Source organism: Arvicola amphibius, chromosome 8 (genome assembly GCF_903992535.2).
Source record: "Arvicola amphibius chromosome 8, mArvAmp1.2, whole genome shotgun sequence".
In the NCBI taxonomy this organism is placed as follows: domain Eukaryota; kingdom Metazoa; phylum Chordata; class Mammalia; order Rodentia; family Cricetidae; genus Arvicola; species Arvicola amphibius.
In genome coordinates, this window is record NC_052054.1 from 53,009,132 (window position 1) to 53,023,218 (window position 14,087).

A 14,087-nucleotide genomic window follows, 5' to 3' on the forward strand; every position below is an offset into this window, starting at 1 on the left:
GGTCTACAAGAGCTAACTCCAGGATAGGCTCTAAAGCTGCAGAGAAACCCTGTCTCGAAAAACCAAAAAAAAAAAAAAAAAAAAGAAAGAAGAAAGTAATTAAGACAGCTATCTTGACAGAAAACAAGCCAGGATGATGTCCAATCCTGTAGTTTTTGTGCTCAGAGGCTCAGGGAGGGCAAGTTTAAGGACAGCCTGGGCTACATAGTGAAATCCTGTCTCAAGAATTAAAAAAAAGCAAAAAACAAGGTATTGGCATGTAGGTCAGTGACAGAGCACGTGCCTGGCATGCGTGAATCCTGAGGTTCAATTCACAGTGTCGGGAGAAAAAGACTCATGGTTGGGAGGTCAATTAAAAGAGGCCAACTAAAGCAGAGGCCACTTTCAAAGAAATTGTGCTGTCTGTATTTGATTTTACTTAAAATACACAAGTCTACAAATACTTGCTGCTACCTCACACCGAGTGCAGGCCTCTGCACATGCCCACTGCAGCACGGCTGGGGCGGGGGCATCTCTCTGTAAATATAATGAAGTTCCCACCATGCACTGCAGCTCACTGTTGATTCCGTAGTCTGTAGACTTTGGCAAAAGTGACTGTAAAGGGTAAGGCGACAGTTTCTAGGGGTATTTGTCTTGAAAAGGAGTAATTAAAGATTATGAAACTCTAATTTATTTTACTTTGTCATGTTTGTTTGTGTCTTCCTTGTTCAGCTCACGTTTGAGAAGCCATGTTGGTGAGACCTCGTGTGCAGATATTACTGGGAGACACAGACTCACAGCAAACTCTCTGATCTTATGGCTCTTACAATCTTTGTGCTCCTTTTTCTGCCATGGTCTCTGAACTTTAGGTTAACATACATTTAATCTTCCTTCATGTCTGTTTATGGGTTGGTAGCTCATTCTTTCTTTTTTCCCCTCTTTTCTTCAAAAGTTAAAGTACTGAACTTGCATGTTAGGCAAGAACTCTATTCTTCCTTCCTTCCTTCCTTCCTTCCTTCCTTCCTTCCTTCCTTCCTTCCTTCCTTCCTTCCTTCCTCTTTCTCTTTCTCTTTTGAGACAGAATCTCCCTCCACAGCCTTGGTATGTAGAGCTGGCTGGCCTCGAACTCACAAAGGTTCAATTGCCTCTGCCTCTTGAGTTTTGAGATTAAAGGTTCCAACTTGTTTTTTTTATGTTGATTTAATTTTTAAAATTATATGTATGTGGGTACCCATAAAGGCCAGAGGTATCAGATTCCCAGTGTGGTGAATTGAACTCAGGTCCTCTGGATTATCAGTACTCCCCCTTAGCCACTGTGTTATCACCTCAGCCCCAAAACGTTGGGTGGGTTTTGTTATTGTTGAATTTTTTTGTTGCCCTTTGTTTTGAGCCAAGGTTTCTCTACATAGCTCTGGCTGTACTGGAACTCACTATGTAGACCAGGCTGGCCTCAAACTCACAGAGATCCACCTGCTTCTTCCTCCTGAGTGTTGGAATTAAAAATGTGTACTATCATATCCAGCCTGTGTTTTTCTTTTTAGTATTTAAGAATATTCTATTAGCAAATCAACTTGGTTTTTATAGAAACAACAGATACATACTCTGCCTTCACTGGCTTACAAATTCAAGGACAACACTGCCAGCTCTGGTCTTGGGGGCGGGCGGGGGGACAACAACTATTTCAGCTATTAAAAGCTAATACCAGGACCAGGTGTAGATGCCATGTCTCTGCAGCCTCCCTGATAAACTGGAGGCCATGAATAAAAAGATTAAGCTCCAGGCCGGGCGGTGGTGGCGCACACCTTTAATCCCAGCACTCGGGAGGCAGAGGCAGGCGGATCTCTGTGAGTTCGAGGCCAGCCTAGTCTACAAGAGCTAGTTCCAGGACAGGCTCGAAAAAACAAAAAACAAAAAACAAAAAACAAAAAAAAAAAGATTAAGCTCCAAAGATGTGGTGGAAGGGAGATAAGAGTGTGTGTGTGTGTGTGTGTGTGTGTGTGTGTGTGTGTGTGTATGTACATGGACCCTGAGGCTAGAGGTTGGGATTTATTTTCCACCTTATATTTTGAGACAGGGTCACCCACTGCACTGGCCTGCCTGGACGGTGAGTCTCTACCTTCCTAGTGCTGAATTACATGCCCGGCTTTTACATGAGTACTGAGAATCTGAACTAGAGTCCTCACGCTTAGGAGGCGAGCACCTTTCTCTAAGCAGTCTCTGGTGCCCTTGAGTTCCCCTTTGGTGGGTACAAAGGCAAATCCTGGTCTAGCTAAAGCAAAGACCCTGAGGGAAAACCCTGGAGCCTCTGCAGGGTCGCTGGGCTTCTAACCATTCCCTAATCCTAACTTCTGCTGAGAAGCGCCCAGCTCCAGGCTAACCATGGTGTCAAAGCTAACCACTAACTGCTGTTTCTCTGGAGCAGAAACTGCCTCTGGAAGCTTTGCCCGCTGTAGCTGCAGTGAACTGTAGGTGGGTGGAGAGTCCAAGGTTCTAATTAATGAAATGTTAGTGGCACAGATTAAACTGGAGAGACACAGCATCCACGGCACACAGTTGGGACCTACTTGCTTGCTTTAGGGAACTCAGTTGACCCAGACCTCCAAGCTGAGACAGAACTCCCCTCCCCCGACCAAAGGTCAAAACCAAAATAAAACAAAAACAGTAGCAATCACTGCACCCATCAGTCCCGGCTTTTATTTTATTTGTGTGTGTGGTGTTGAGGACTGGCATATGCTAAGCCAACACTGAGCTTTTTGGCTTTAAATCCTTGTAAGGATGGAATCTAAGCTGAGGTCTCACTAGGACTGGTCAGTACACGCTAGCCAGGGTGATGGACTAACGTCAACGTGACCACAGTTCAGAATACTCCACTCTGCTCCTCTGCTTCCCCTCACCCCACTGGTTTTTACACAAGACTCCCTGGAAGCCCCCTTGGTGAATTCCCCACCTTCCTGCCCAGGGCAGCACAGCCACAAAGCAGGCTTGCTTTCCTGCGCCCCACCCCCACCCAGGGTGTCATCAGAGTAACCATCTGGACCTCTAAGGTGGTTGCACCTGCCTGGGGCGTGTGGCTTTTCTGCTAGGATTCAGAAGGGAGCCACCTGGACGCAGGAGGGAGGCGGCACAAACAAGGAAGCTTTGTGTCTGGTGAAGTGTTCCGTAACTGGAGCTGTGTCACACTCCACTCTCTGGTGACATTTGGAGCCGCCCTTGGGGGAGTGGTCAGCTTGCGCATTGCACAGCCTTTCCCCAAAGCCCTGTTTATGAAACTCAGTGATTTGAAAGTCCTAATAAAATGACATTGGTCATGAGGAAAGGGAAAAAACAGGTGATGTCTTAGGTGAGGACGAGGTTACCACCAACATTCTGGGGTACATGGCCTCCTCTCGAAGGAAAACCTATTTGTTTTGCCTAGCTCCAAGGTTCTAGATTTTTCTGCGGGATTATTAGGAGTTAGGAATACAGTTTTGGTGGTCTTCATGATCCACGGAACCGGGTGCAATAAAAATTCAGGGCCAGAAAGTTTCTTTGCAAGTACTTAATAGGAAGCTTTTCCCTCTTCCAAAGCCTCCTATCCTGCCCGGTGTTTTCTTGCTGTAATCTCTTGGGTGTGGGGTTAAAGAAACCCTCAGCTCCACCCACAGGGTTCAGTGCCACTTTGCAGGAGACCCAGTTGCTAACAGACCCAGGTAGCACATCCTGGCCAGGAGGCAAAAATTAAGCCAAGGTCTCCCAGCCCTCAGGAGGATACAATGGTTAGAGATCAGCCTGGGCTACACAGTGAGACCTTGCCTCAAAACAAAATCAACACACAACAAAGCCTTTTAAGTGGAAAGAAATATGCCAAAGATTTATCGTATTTCTCTCTCGATTGAGGGTGTAAAATGATATTTTATCTATGATTTATGTGTTTTTGTAGTGCTGAGGATCAAAACCAGGCCCCTGTATTCACTCTATGTATGTGTTATATGTACTCTACCACTGAATTACATCCTGAACACATGATGTTTTTTTATTGCTGCCTGTCTGTTTCTCTCTCTCTCTCTCTCCTCTCTCTCTCTCTCTCTCTCTCTCTCTCTCTCTCTCTCTCTCTCTGTGTGTGTGTGTGTGTGTCTGGAATTTATTATAAAGCTCACACTGGCCTCAAACTCATGGCAATCCTCCCACCTCAGCCTCCCCAGTGTGGGAATTACAAATGTAAGCCACGGTTGTTGTTTACAGTGAATCCAAGGATAAACTGTGGGTCAGGAGAGAGAGACACGTGGGATGGGAAAGGCACTCCTCACTCTGGAGTCTGGCCGAGAAGAAAGAATTCCAGGAGCAGGGAAGATGTCTCAACAGTTAAAAGCACCTACCGCTCTTTTAAAGGACTCAAGTTGGATTCCCAGCTCACACTTGCCTATGACTCCAGCTCCAGGGGACCTGATGCACTGGACATCTGCACGCACACGGACAGACAGACAGACAGACAGACAGACACACACACAGACACACACACACGTGCGTACACACACACACTTAAAATAAAAATAAATCTTTAATTTTTTTAAAAAAAAAATCCCAGCACAGTCAGTAACATTCATTGTCATAGAGACAATACTTTTTTTTTTTGTATAGAGAAGAATGTTAAAACGAACATGCTTCCGAGCTAAGCCTCCGTGACCTTCCAGTGTAGTCTTCCTCCTTTCCCAGGTATTTTCTGGGGATACCACGAAACAGGACTAACCTCTTGCTCCTAGTAAAAACATCTCCCCTTTCCCCTGCAAGCCTCGAGCCTAGGGTTTCATCCTATCAGCTGTGACCCTAGCCAATCCCCAGGAACCACCCCGTGATCTTACTTGGGTTCTTTATCAACCCTGTAAGCCAGAGGTTCAGGGAGCAGTGCCCGTGGTGACTACAAGACACGGAACGGTGACCTTCTTTCCCCACAGATCCACACCCACGCTCTCAGGTTGAGTTACCCTTCTCCCTCAGGGCCTCTTTTTGTTATGTCCCGTTCTAAATATGATACAGTTCTCTTATTAAGCTCCAGCTCCGCTTCAAACTGGCACTTCCTGAATTCTTCTTTTCTCTAGAGAAGTCGAGAATCTGTCTTTACCTGATCAGGTTCCTAAAAACTAAGGAAACTCTTCAGGCTTTGGGTGGTAGCATGGGGCGGTGTCTGCTACTGATACACTGACACATCGTATCAGAAAAAAAAATGTTATTTTTTTCAAGTAGTAAAGCAAACAAGTGTTACCTGTTGGGAGGGTAGGCTCCTCCTTGGACTTTTCTGATAGAAGCAGACTCATCTCTCTACCAACTTTCTTCAGTACCTCTTGGATCATATGAATTTCTAAACTTTCCAGAAGTTTCTGGAGCTGGAATAAGCATGGGATGAGATTAGCATCACTCTGTAATTCAGTTCTACACTGGGCTCCCAAGTGTCGTCCCTGCAGACAGGCTTTGGTCTGTCCTCTCTTCTGCTTGTTTCTCTGAGAAGAGTGTGCTTTGGGACCCCAAGTTCTTCCCAGGGATCAATATACCTCTTTGCAGACCAACATCTTTTTCTTTTTTTCTCACGACCCTCATTCTGACCAATATAACCTTTCTTACCATGTTCTACAAAGCACTCTGGGTCTGAAGTGACCTCATGCCTTTTTAAAAAATTAATTTAGCAATCCCAGTTTCCCCCACTCACTCCCCATCCACTCCTCAGAGAGGTTAAGGCCTCCCCCTGGGAAGTCATCTCAGTCTGCCACAACATCTCAGAGAGACAGGGCCAAACCCGGGCCAAACCCAGCCCACCCCCACCCCTGTCCCAGGCAGAGCAAGGTATCTCTGGGCTCCACAGTCAGTTCATGCGTTAGGACCTCATGCCTTTTGACGGTCTCTAAATGACACCAGAAACCTCATGAGCTGTTACTTTAATAAGAGTCTGAGAGCCAATTAATAACCAAGGAGGGTGTCATGAGAGACCTAAAGCTGGCACACACCAAGATGAATCACTCCAATAGCTATGAGTCCCACTCCACCCACGACGCTTGCAGAGCCTTCCCCTCCCCGTGGGAGGAACAGAGGGACTCCGGAAGAGCCGGGCTTCGGGAACATAAGCAGTGTGCTGGGCTCTGAGGCGTATATGAAGTTCACCTGACATTCTCCATGGCTCGGTGGCTTCTCTACTCGGACAGCCAGAGGCCCTAGGTACCTTAGTCAAGCTGGGCAATGGCTGCTAAAGATTACTCAGCACACTGCCCGAGCCACGGCAAAAACTGTGCTTCCTTTCTCTGAGAAAAACCACTTTGAAATGCTCCGTTCAATATTTTCATTTCCATGTGGATGTGAACCGGCTGTTTTTCTTCCTTTCTTCCTTCCTTCCTTCCTTCCTTCCTTCCTTCCTTCCTTCCTTCCTTCCTTCCTTCCTTCCTTCCTTCCTTCCTTCCTCACTCTTTCTCTCTCTCCTTTCCTTTTTGAAACAGTTTCTCTGTAACTCTCTCTCTTTCCCTCTCCCTCTCCCTCTCCCTCTCTCTCTCTCTCTCTCTTGCTTTTCTGAAATAGTGTTTCTCTGTAGCTTTGGAGCCTGTCCTGGAACTAGCTCTTGTAGACCAGGCTGGCCTTGAACTCAGGGAGATCCGCCTGCCTCTGCCTCTGGAGTGCTGGGATTAAAGGAGTGTGCCACCACCGCCCAGCTCTGTCACATTTCTTATGATGCAGCATAGAAGTTCGAGGAAAATAAAAATAATGAGAACCTAGACTCACGGAATGGAGACATTTGGGGGTTCTTCTTTGCTTACTCAAGCCCTGCACACCTTCAAGGGTGCCCCTCCCTCACCCCACCTTGAAGGAAACATCATTTGTGCTGATTGCAATTTCCCAAGCCAGGGCAGCAAGGCAAGTTTTCAAAGACAAACTGAAGAGCTCTGGTACCTGCTGAGTTTTTATTTCGATTTCTGAGGCTCCCTTTGGGGGAAGTATAGATTGGCTTCTTATTATTAGTCCTTCAAATTCATCTTCTTTGCCCATCTGCCTGGCTAAAGATTTCAGGCTGGGGTAGAAAATGTCAGCTCTGAGACAGCAAAGAGACAGAAATTAGCAAGTAAACATACTCCCTCTCGTTCAGTTTCTCTGTCAGTCATTTTCAATTTCCTGTCACCCATTCTCTCTACAGACACATCAGCAACTAAACCCGCCACTCCTTTGGTCAATATTAGACCCCGCGGCCTCTCCCTACTGAGTACATAGAACTCCTGTCGTCACGCCGCAAACTGTCGACAAGTCTTCTCATTTCTGACAGGGAACCTGACCTTAGTGACTTCCGGGACAGACGATCCTGAATGTGCCAGAGAGAAGATGGCTGAGGCCTGGGGAGTGGGCCCGGGCTTAGTAAGTACTTGGTTAGAAATACATGCCAGGAACAACAGGCTTTGCCTGCCCGCTCCAGTCATCCTAGCTGAGGTGTGCAGCCAAGGGCTGGGTAACCGTGTGGATGCCACATGTGCTTTGTCACCCTCTGACTCAGCGCTGGGGCTGCGGGTGTCCCCAGCAGCAGCAGTCTACCCTAGGAGCTAAAAACTCAGTCAGCACTGTGGAGTCACCTGACAAGCTAAACTCCACGTGATGAGCTCTAGGGAGGAAATGATAATCCAGGACAATTCTCTGGAGTCTAGCTCTTCCCCCACAGCCAACACGGAATAGCTTTTTCCTCACAGCATTGCTACAGTGACTTCTCCTAGCTGCCCCCTGATGCAGTTTGGGTGTTCCAGAATCCTGGTCTGACTCTCAGGGAAGGGGGAAGAACCCTTGAATCCCAGGCTCTGCCGCTGACATGGTTTTTCTGGTTTTTGGGTTTTGTTTTTGGTCTTAGCAGTACTCACTCGTAGAGCTCTGAGAACTGTTTGTGATGGGAGGCAGAGTCGATCTCCTGGCCTTGAAGCCTGAGTCGGCCCCAGTGTCCCTTGAGCACTTCCAGCTGCTTCCACAGGATGAGGAAGGACTTCAAGAGAGCAAGGGACAGCACTGCATCTCGTGGGCCTTCCAGCACTGTGGAGGCCTTTGGGCGACTTTCCAACGGACTTGGGTAGAGTCCTGGCAGTTTGGACCAGTGTGGCTGAAAACAAGACAGAAGCCCTTTATCAATTGTGGTTTAAGATGAGATAAGTTTTTATATGTATCCCATGCAAAATAACATCCAGGAGAAATGGCTAACAGGTCTCTAGCATGTGTAGAAAAAAAATCTAGATATCTCAATATCCTTGCTGAGCAGGCAGGATAGAAACAGCGCTGTCTCAGCTTTCTGTTTGCATTTTGAACCATTGGTTTTTATATTTTATTTTTAGCTTTTGAAGACTTGGTCTCATGTAGCTGGCCTAGAACTCATGACGTTGCTGAGAGCAGCCTTGAACTCTGTCATCCTGCTTCCCTCTCCCAAGTGCCAGGGTTACAGGCATGAGACTACACACTTGGCTTTGAACATCTACCTTCAAAACCAAAGTCTTTCTAAAGAGAAAATGAAAGAAACGAAGGAAGGAAGGAAGGAAGGAAGGAAGGAAAGAAATAAGGAAGGAAGGAAGGAAGGAAGGAAAGAGAAAGAGAGAAAGAAAGAAAAAATAGAGAACGAGGTGAGGAGGAAAAGAAAGTGATTGCTAAGAGATTGGAGAGTGGTTGCTGCTCTTCCAGAGGACCTGGGTTCAATTCCCAGCACCCATGTCAGATGGCTGACAACTTCTTATAACTCCAGCTCAGAGACTCTGGAAGCCTCTCCTGACCACCATAAGCCCCTGGACAGAATGTGGCACATCCACACATCCACATGACGAAAAAACAAATCTTAAAAATATAAACCGCGGGCAGGTGACTCAGTGGTTAAGAGCACTTGCTACTCTTCCAGAAGACCTAGTTTTGGTTCCCAGCACCCACAAGCTGACTTACAACCACCCTGAACTCCAGTTCCAGGGGGTCTGAAACCTTCTGACCTCTCTGGGCACCAGGCACATACATACATGCAGGCAAATACTCAAACATATGGAATAAAATAAACAGATCTTTTCAAAGCTTATTATTTATTTATTTACTTGTTTATTTAAGAAAGAAAAGTTAAGTTATAGCCTACTTGAGACTGAAGTCTTCCCCACCCTCCACATTGGAGCTGTAACTGATGGTTCTGTGGGGACTTTACCCAATTTATGTATCAGAAAGCAGGAGTGATGTGGGATTCCCCTCTGTATGCTGTGAATACCATTGGTTAATAAAGTAATTGTCTTAGGCCTGCACAGGGCAGAATACAGGTAGGTGGGGAAAACTAAACTGAATGCTGGGAGAAAGAAGGCATAGTCAGGAGAAGCCATGTAGCCCTGCCAGAGACAGATGCTGGAACTTTACCAGGTAAGCCACAGCCTTGTGGCAATACACAGATCAATAGAAATGGGTTAAAGTAAGATGTAAGAGCTAGCCCATAAGAAGCTAGAGCTAATAGACCAAGCAGTGATTTAATTAGTACAGTTTCTGTGTGGTTATTTCAAGTCTGGGCAGCCAGGAACAAACAAGCGGTCTCCTACCACACAGAACTTGGGTTCACCCCGCACATCTGACAACTACCTATAAATCCAGCTCTAGGAATCTGATACCTTTCATCCTTTAAAAGCAAAATGGAGAATATTTTGCTGGAATTTACTATTGCATACTCACGTTTACTTCAATTAACTCATTAAGACAGGGTCTTGGTAACCCTGGATCATTTGGTACTCTCTGTAACAAACTGGTTGCAAAAGTGTGACGATCCTCCTGCCTCAACCTGCAGTTTTACTGTAAAATTAGGATCTGCTCATTCGATTATTGATGCCTTCCTTAAACAGGTATTTGTCCTAGTGGATGTGGAAGAAACTTCAGGCCAGCCAGTGAGTGCTAGGAAGACCAGGACCACCCAGAGGCGACAGACACCTTGGGGACCTGAGTTCGGCTGCTTCCTGGTACAATAGGGGGATTCTGCGTTGCAAGCCAGATGGAAAATCCTGTGGCCTAGAACATTACAACAGCAGAACTAGAAACTGGAGGAGCAGTCTGGTGTAACTGGACTCTGCATAAGCATTATACTACAGGAAGGTGTGTCTGCCAGAGAGAGGGCTGGCCAGAGAAAGTCAGGAAGAACTGGCATCCAGGCCCCAGGGAGCGAAGTGTCCATGGACAGCTAGCAACCTCTCAGCTGTGCAGCCTTCTCTGCAAACAGTCTGTGGACTTCCAGGTGTCTTTACTCTCTTAATCCTGAAAACCCTTTCATCAGAAGAAATCTGACCGAGCAAGGCCAAGAACAGTGACATGCAGCGGCAGACTGCAGACCACAGGATTGGTCCTCGCTGCTGAAAAATTACTGCATTAGGGTAAACCTAGGCCTCCCTGAGCTGCAGTTTTAAAGACTCCGAGTCAGTCTACCCCGCAGAGTTTAGGAGACCCTGAGAGATCACAACACATATAACATAGCTGCCATGGACACTCAGGGGCTTGGCTCAGGGGCGGTGCGGGTTTTGGTGTTTCCTGCCCCCTATAGATAGCTAAACGCTTCAAAATGAAACTTGATCCCAAGGTCCAGGGGTGCAGCTCAGTGGCGAAGTTGGGTGTGCCACACTTGAAGCCCTGGGTCTGCTATCAGCAGCACACACATCACAAAGTAAAACTGATCAAAATTATTATCATTAAATTGGATTTACTTCTTAAGATGTTTGTATTAAAGGGAGCTGTCTCTAAATATTTTATTTTATTGTTTAATAAACTTTGCTTTTTAAAAAGATACTTGGAAGCTAGACAGGCAGTGGTGGCTCATACCTTTAATCCCAGCACTCTGGAGGCAGAGGCAGGTGGATCTCTGAGTTTGTGGCCAGCATGGTCTACAGAGTGAGTTCCAGGACAGCCAGGGCTACACAGAGAAACCCTGTCTTGAAAAATCAAAAATTAAACCAAAACCAAAAAATTTGGATATTAAAAAAAAATCACAAAAATCACACACCATAATTTAGCCAGATCCAAAGTCTGTACATCTCAATGAATGTCTATACAGTCAGAACAGCCATTTCAAAGCTGTGGAGTGTAGGTTTTACACTTTCACTATAGAATATTTTATGCACTTACCACTAAAACTGAAAAATCCATGGCTGAGTTGGAACTAGAAAAACAATTAGCTTTGTATCCTTTTTCATAACTTGTATTCATCACCTGACTTCATTTTATTTTAATTTTTTAAGGTTTATTTTTATTTTTAGTTATGAGTATATGTGTTAGGGTGTTATGGGAGGCCGCTTGCTGGTTTCCTGGCTGCCCAGCAGCTTAGACCCAAAATAGTCACACAGAAACTATATTATTTAAAACACTGCTTGGCTAATGATGCTAGCATATTCCTAGCTAACTCATATCTTAAATTAACCCATCTTTAATCTGTGTATCTCCACGAGTTCCAGTATCTGTCTTCGGCAGGGCTCCATGCTTCTCACTGACTCTGCCTTCTTTCTCCCAGCATTCAGTTTAGTTTTCCCTGCCTAGCTCTACTCTGTCCTATCAGGCCAAGCCAGTTTCTTTATTCATTAACCAATAAATGCAACACATAGACTGAAGGACATCCCACATCATCAGGGGTGTAGGGGGTACTATGCGCACAGGAGTACAGGAGCCAGTATAGGCCAGAGGTCCTGGATCTACATAGGGCTGGAGTCACAGGCAGTTGTGAGCTGCCTGACGTGAGTGCTGTGAATAGAACTCAGGTCCTTTTGAAGAGCAGCACGTTCTCTTAACTGAGAGCCAGCGTCACGGATATTTGATTGCTCAGTGTTAAGATGTGTCGCTGTTTTACCTTGCCTTCCTAAGGCACCTTCTGATTGGTTTAATAAAAAGCTGAATGGCCAATAGCTAGGCAAGAGAGGAGAGGTGGGACTTCCAGAGAGAGAAAAGAACTCTGGGAGGAATCCGAGGAATCCAGGAATTTGCCAGCAAGACACAGAGGAAGTTGTATGTATAGTACTGAAGAGCGGTAATGAGTCATGTGGCAGACTGTGGATCAATACAAATGGGTAAATGGGTTAATTTAGATTGTTAAGAGCTTGGTGGGAACAAGCCTAAGCTAAGGCCATATTTTCATAATTAATAAAACGTCTCTGTGTCAGTTTTTGGGAACTGGTGGTCCAAAGGAAGTCTGACTTCAGGCCAGTGTCCTTCTGTCATCTCAGATTGTGTGTTCACATGTGGGGGTCAGAGGACAGCTGGGGAGGCAGGGGTCAGAGGGCAGGGGGTCAGAGGACAGCTTGGGGAGACAGGGGTCAGAGGGCAGGGGGTCAGAGGTCAGCTCAGGAGGCAGGGGTCAGAGAACAGCTCGGGAGGCAGGGATCAGAGGGCAGGGGACCAGAGGACAGCTGGGTAGGCAGTTCTTTCTTTCTATCATATGGGTCAGTAGGCTTCATAACAAGTGCCTTTACCTCCTAAGCCATTCCAATGGCCATAAATTTTTAAGTTATTCGCGCGTGTGTGTGTGTGTGTGTGTGTGTGTGTGTGTGTGTGTGTGTGCTTCTTCTCTAATTTAAGTCTTGCCCAGGGGGACAACCTGTTACTGTGACAAGCTCACTCTAAGATGCAGACAAGCCTCAGGGAAGGAGGAAGAGCAGAGACAGTTACCCGAGGAGAGTGGTTTGCAGGGGGACATCTGTGAACAAACAGAGCCGGTCCTCTGAGGAGAGAAGTTCCCCCTGCAGGTGAGGTTCAGAAGATAGCCTGGTCCACACGCCAAAAGGAAGAGACCGGGAGGAGAAATGGTGGGAGAATCTCGGAGTATTTTAAAGTAATAAGGGCTTTATAAGTGAAGAAGTGACAGGATCCAGCTCACACTTCAAAACTATGGTATCCTGGGGCATGGAGTGATGGCTCGCTGTTAAGATGCAGCCTCTCCTCCCGAAGAGGACCAGAATTTGGTTCCCAGCACCCTCATTAGGTGGCTCACAGCAGCCTGCAACTCCAGCTGTAAGGGATCTGACGCTCTCGTCTACCCTCTGTGGGAACCTACACAGATGCATCATACAGACAGACAGACAGACACGCACACGCACAATAAATGAATACAATTGAAAATTAAAAAACAAAAGAAATGACAACAGTGTTAGAGGGGCTGGGAAAAGGAACACACACTCACTATTAGTGGGCGTGCAAACGGGTAGAGCCACTGTGGTAGTCAGTGTGGAGCCATCTCGGAAACCTAAAATTAGGGCTTCCACGGAATCCGGCTTTGCTACTCCTGGCATTTACTCAAAGGGCTCTATATCCTACTACCGAGATAGGATCTGTGTTTATATGTTTATTGCTGCTCCGGGGGTAAAGCAAGGAAATGCAATCAGACTGGCCGTCCATCAGGGGATGAACGGATAAGGAAACATGGGCCATATGCAGAAGAAGCTGAATTATTCAATGTGTAAACAAATGGATGAAACCGGGAAAGATTAAACAGGTAAACCAGGCTTAGGAAGACGGGCACTGATGGGCATGTGCATACTATACCTTCTCCTTTTCATATATGTGTCAGTGTGTGGAGGGAGGGCGGGCAAATGCACGGACATAGACAGGATCCGTGAGGGGGAGAGAAAACTTTCTGGAAGGAAATTAATTACCCTACTATTAAATCGCAGTAACGTGTGTCTGTGTTGTGGTAGAGGCCCCCGAGAGCCAAGGAAAAGAAAGACAACAGACATGCCGACTGATTAGTGTCCTTGAGCGTATGTGGGGCTAGGAAACGGACAACAGTAGGCTTCTAGAAGGTTGAGGTCTGAGAAGGAGGCACTTCAGTTAGGTGTCTGGCTAGTTCATTGACCTCAACATGCCTCTTCCTGGCTTCTAGTTCATGAAGTTTTATTTAGAGCTATTTTACACGACTGGGAATGATTCTTGTGCCTGAAACTTCAGAAAGTTAAAGCGAGGAGATGCTGCCAGTCTGGCACCTCAGGCTAGCTGGGGCTCTCACGCACGACTCTGGGATGCCCAACTCTACTGCTAAAACAAGTGACTTCCCAAGAAAGCATAAACTGAGCGTCTCGTGAGGCTCCCATGGACTCCCCAGAGCCTTTGTTCTGTTTTAAAAACAAAATACAAGCCGGGAGGTGGTGGCGCAC

The 14,087-nt window shown here is 46.4% G+C and overlaps 1 protein-coding gene across 1 annotated transcript in view; it reads right to left on the reverse strand.

The window, feature by feature from the left end:
* Positions 1–14,087, reverse strand: part of LOC119821713 — a 179,439-nt gene that overhangs the window by 32,981 nt on the left and 132,371 nt on the right. The window contains exons 34-36 of the mRNA XM_038340846.2: positions 7,833–8,065; positions 6,886–7,024; positions 5,219–5,339 (exon numbers count right to left, since the gene is read on the reverse strand). Of these exons, the coding sequence (XP_038196774.2) occupies positions 5,219–5,339; positions 6,886–7,024; positions 7,833–8,065 (493 nt within the window). The remainder of the gene's footprint in view (positions 1–5,218; positions 5,340–6,885; positions 7,025–7,832; positions 8,066–14,087) is intronic.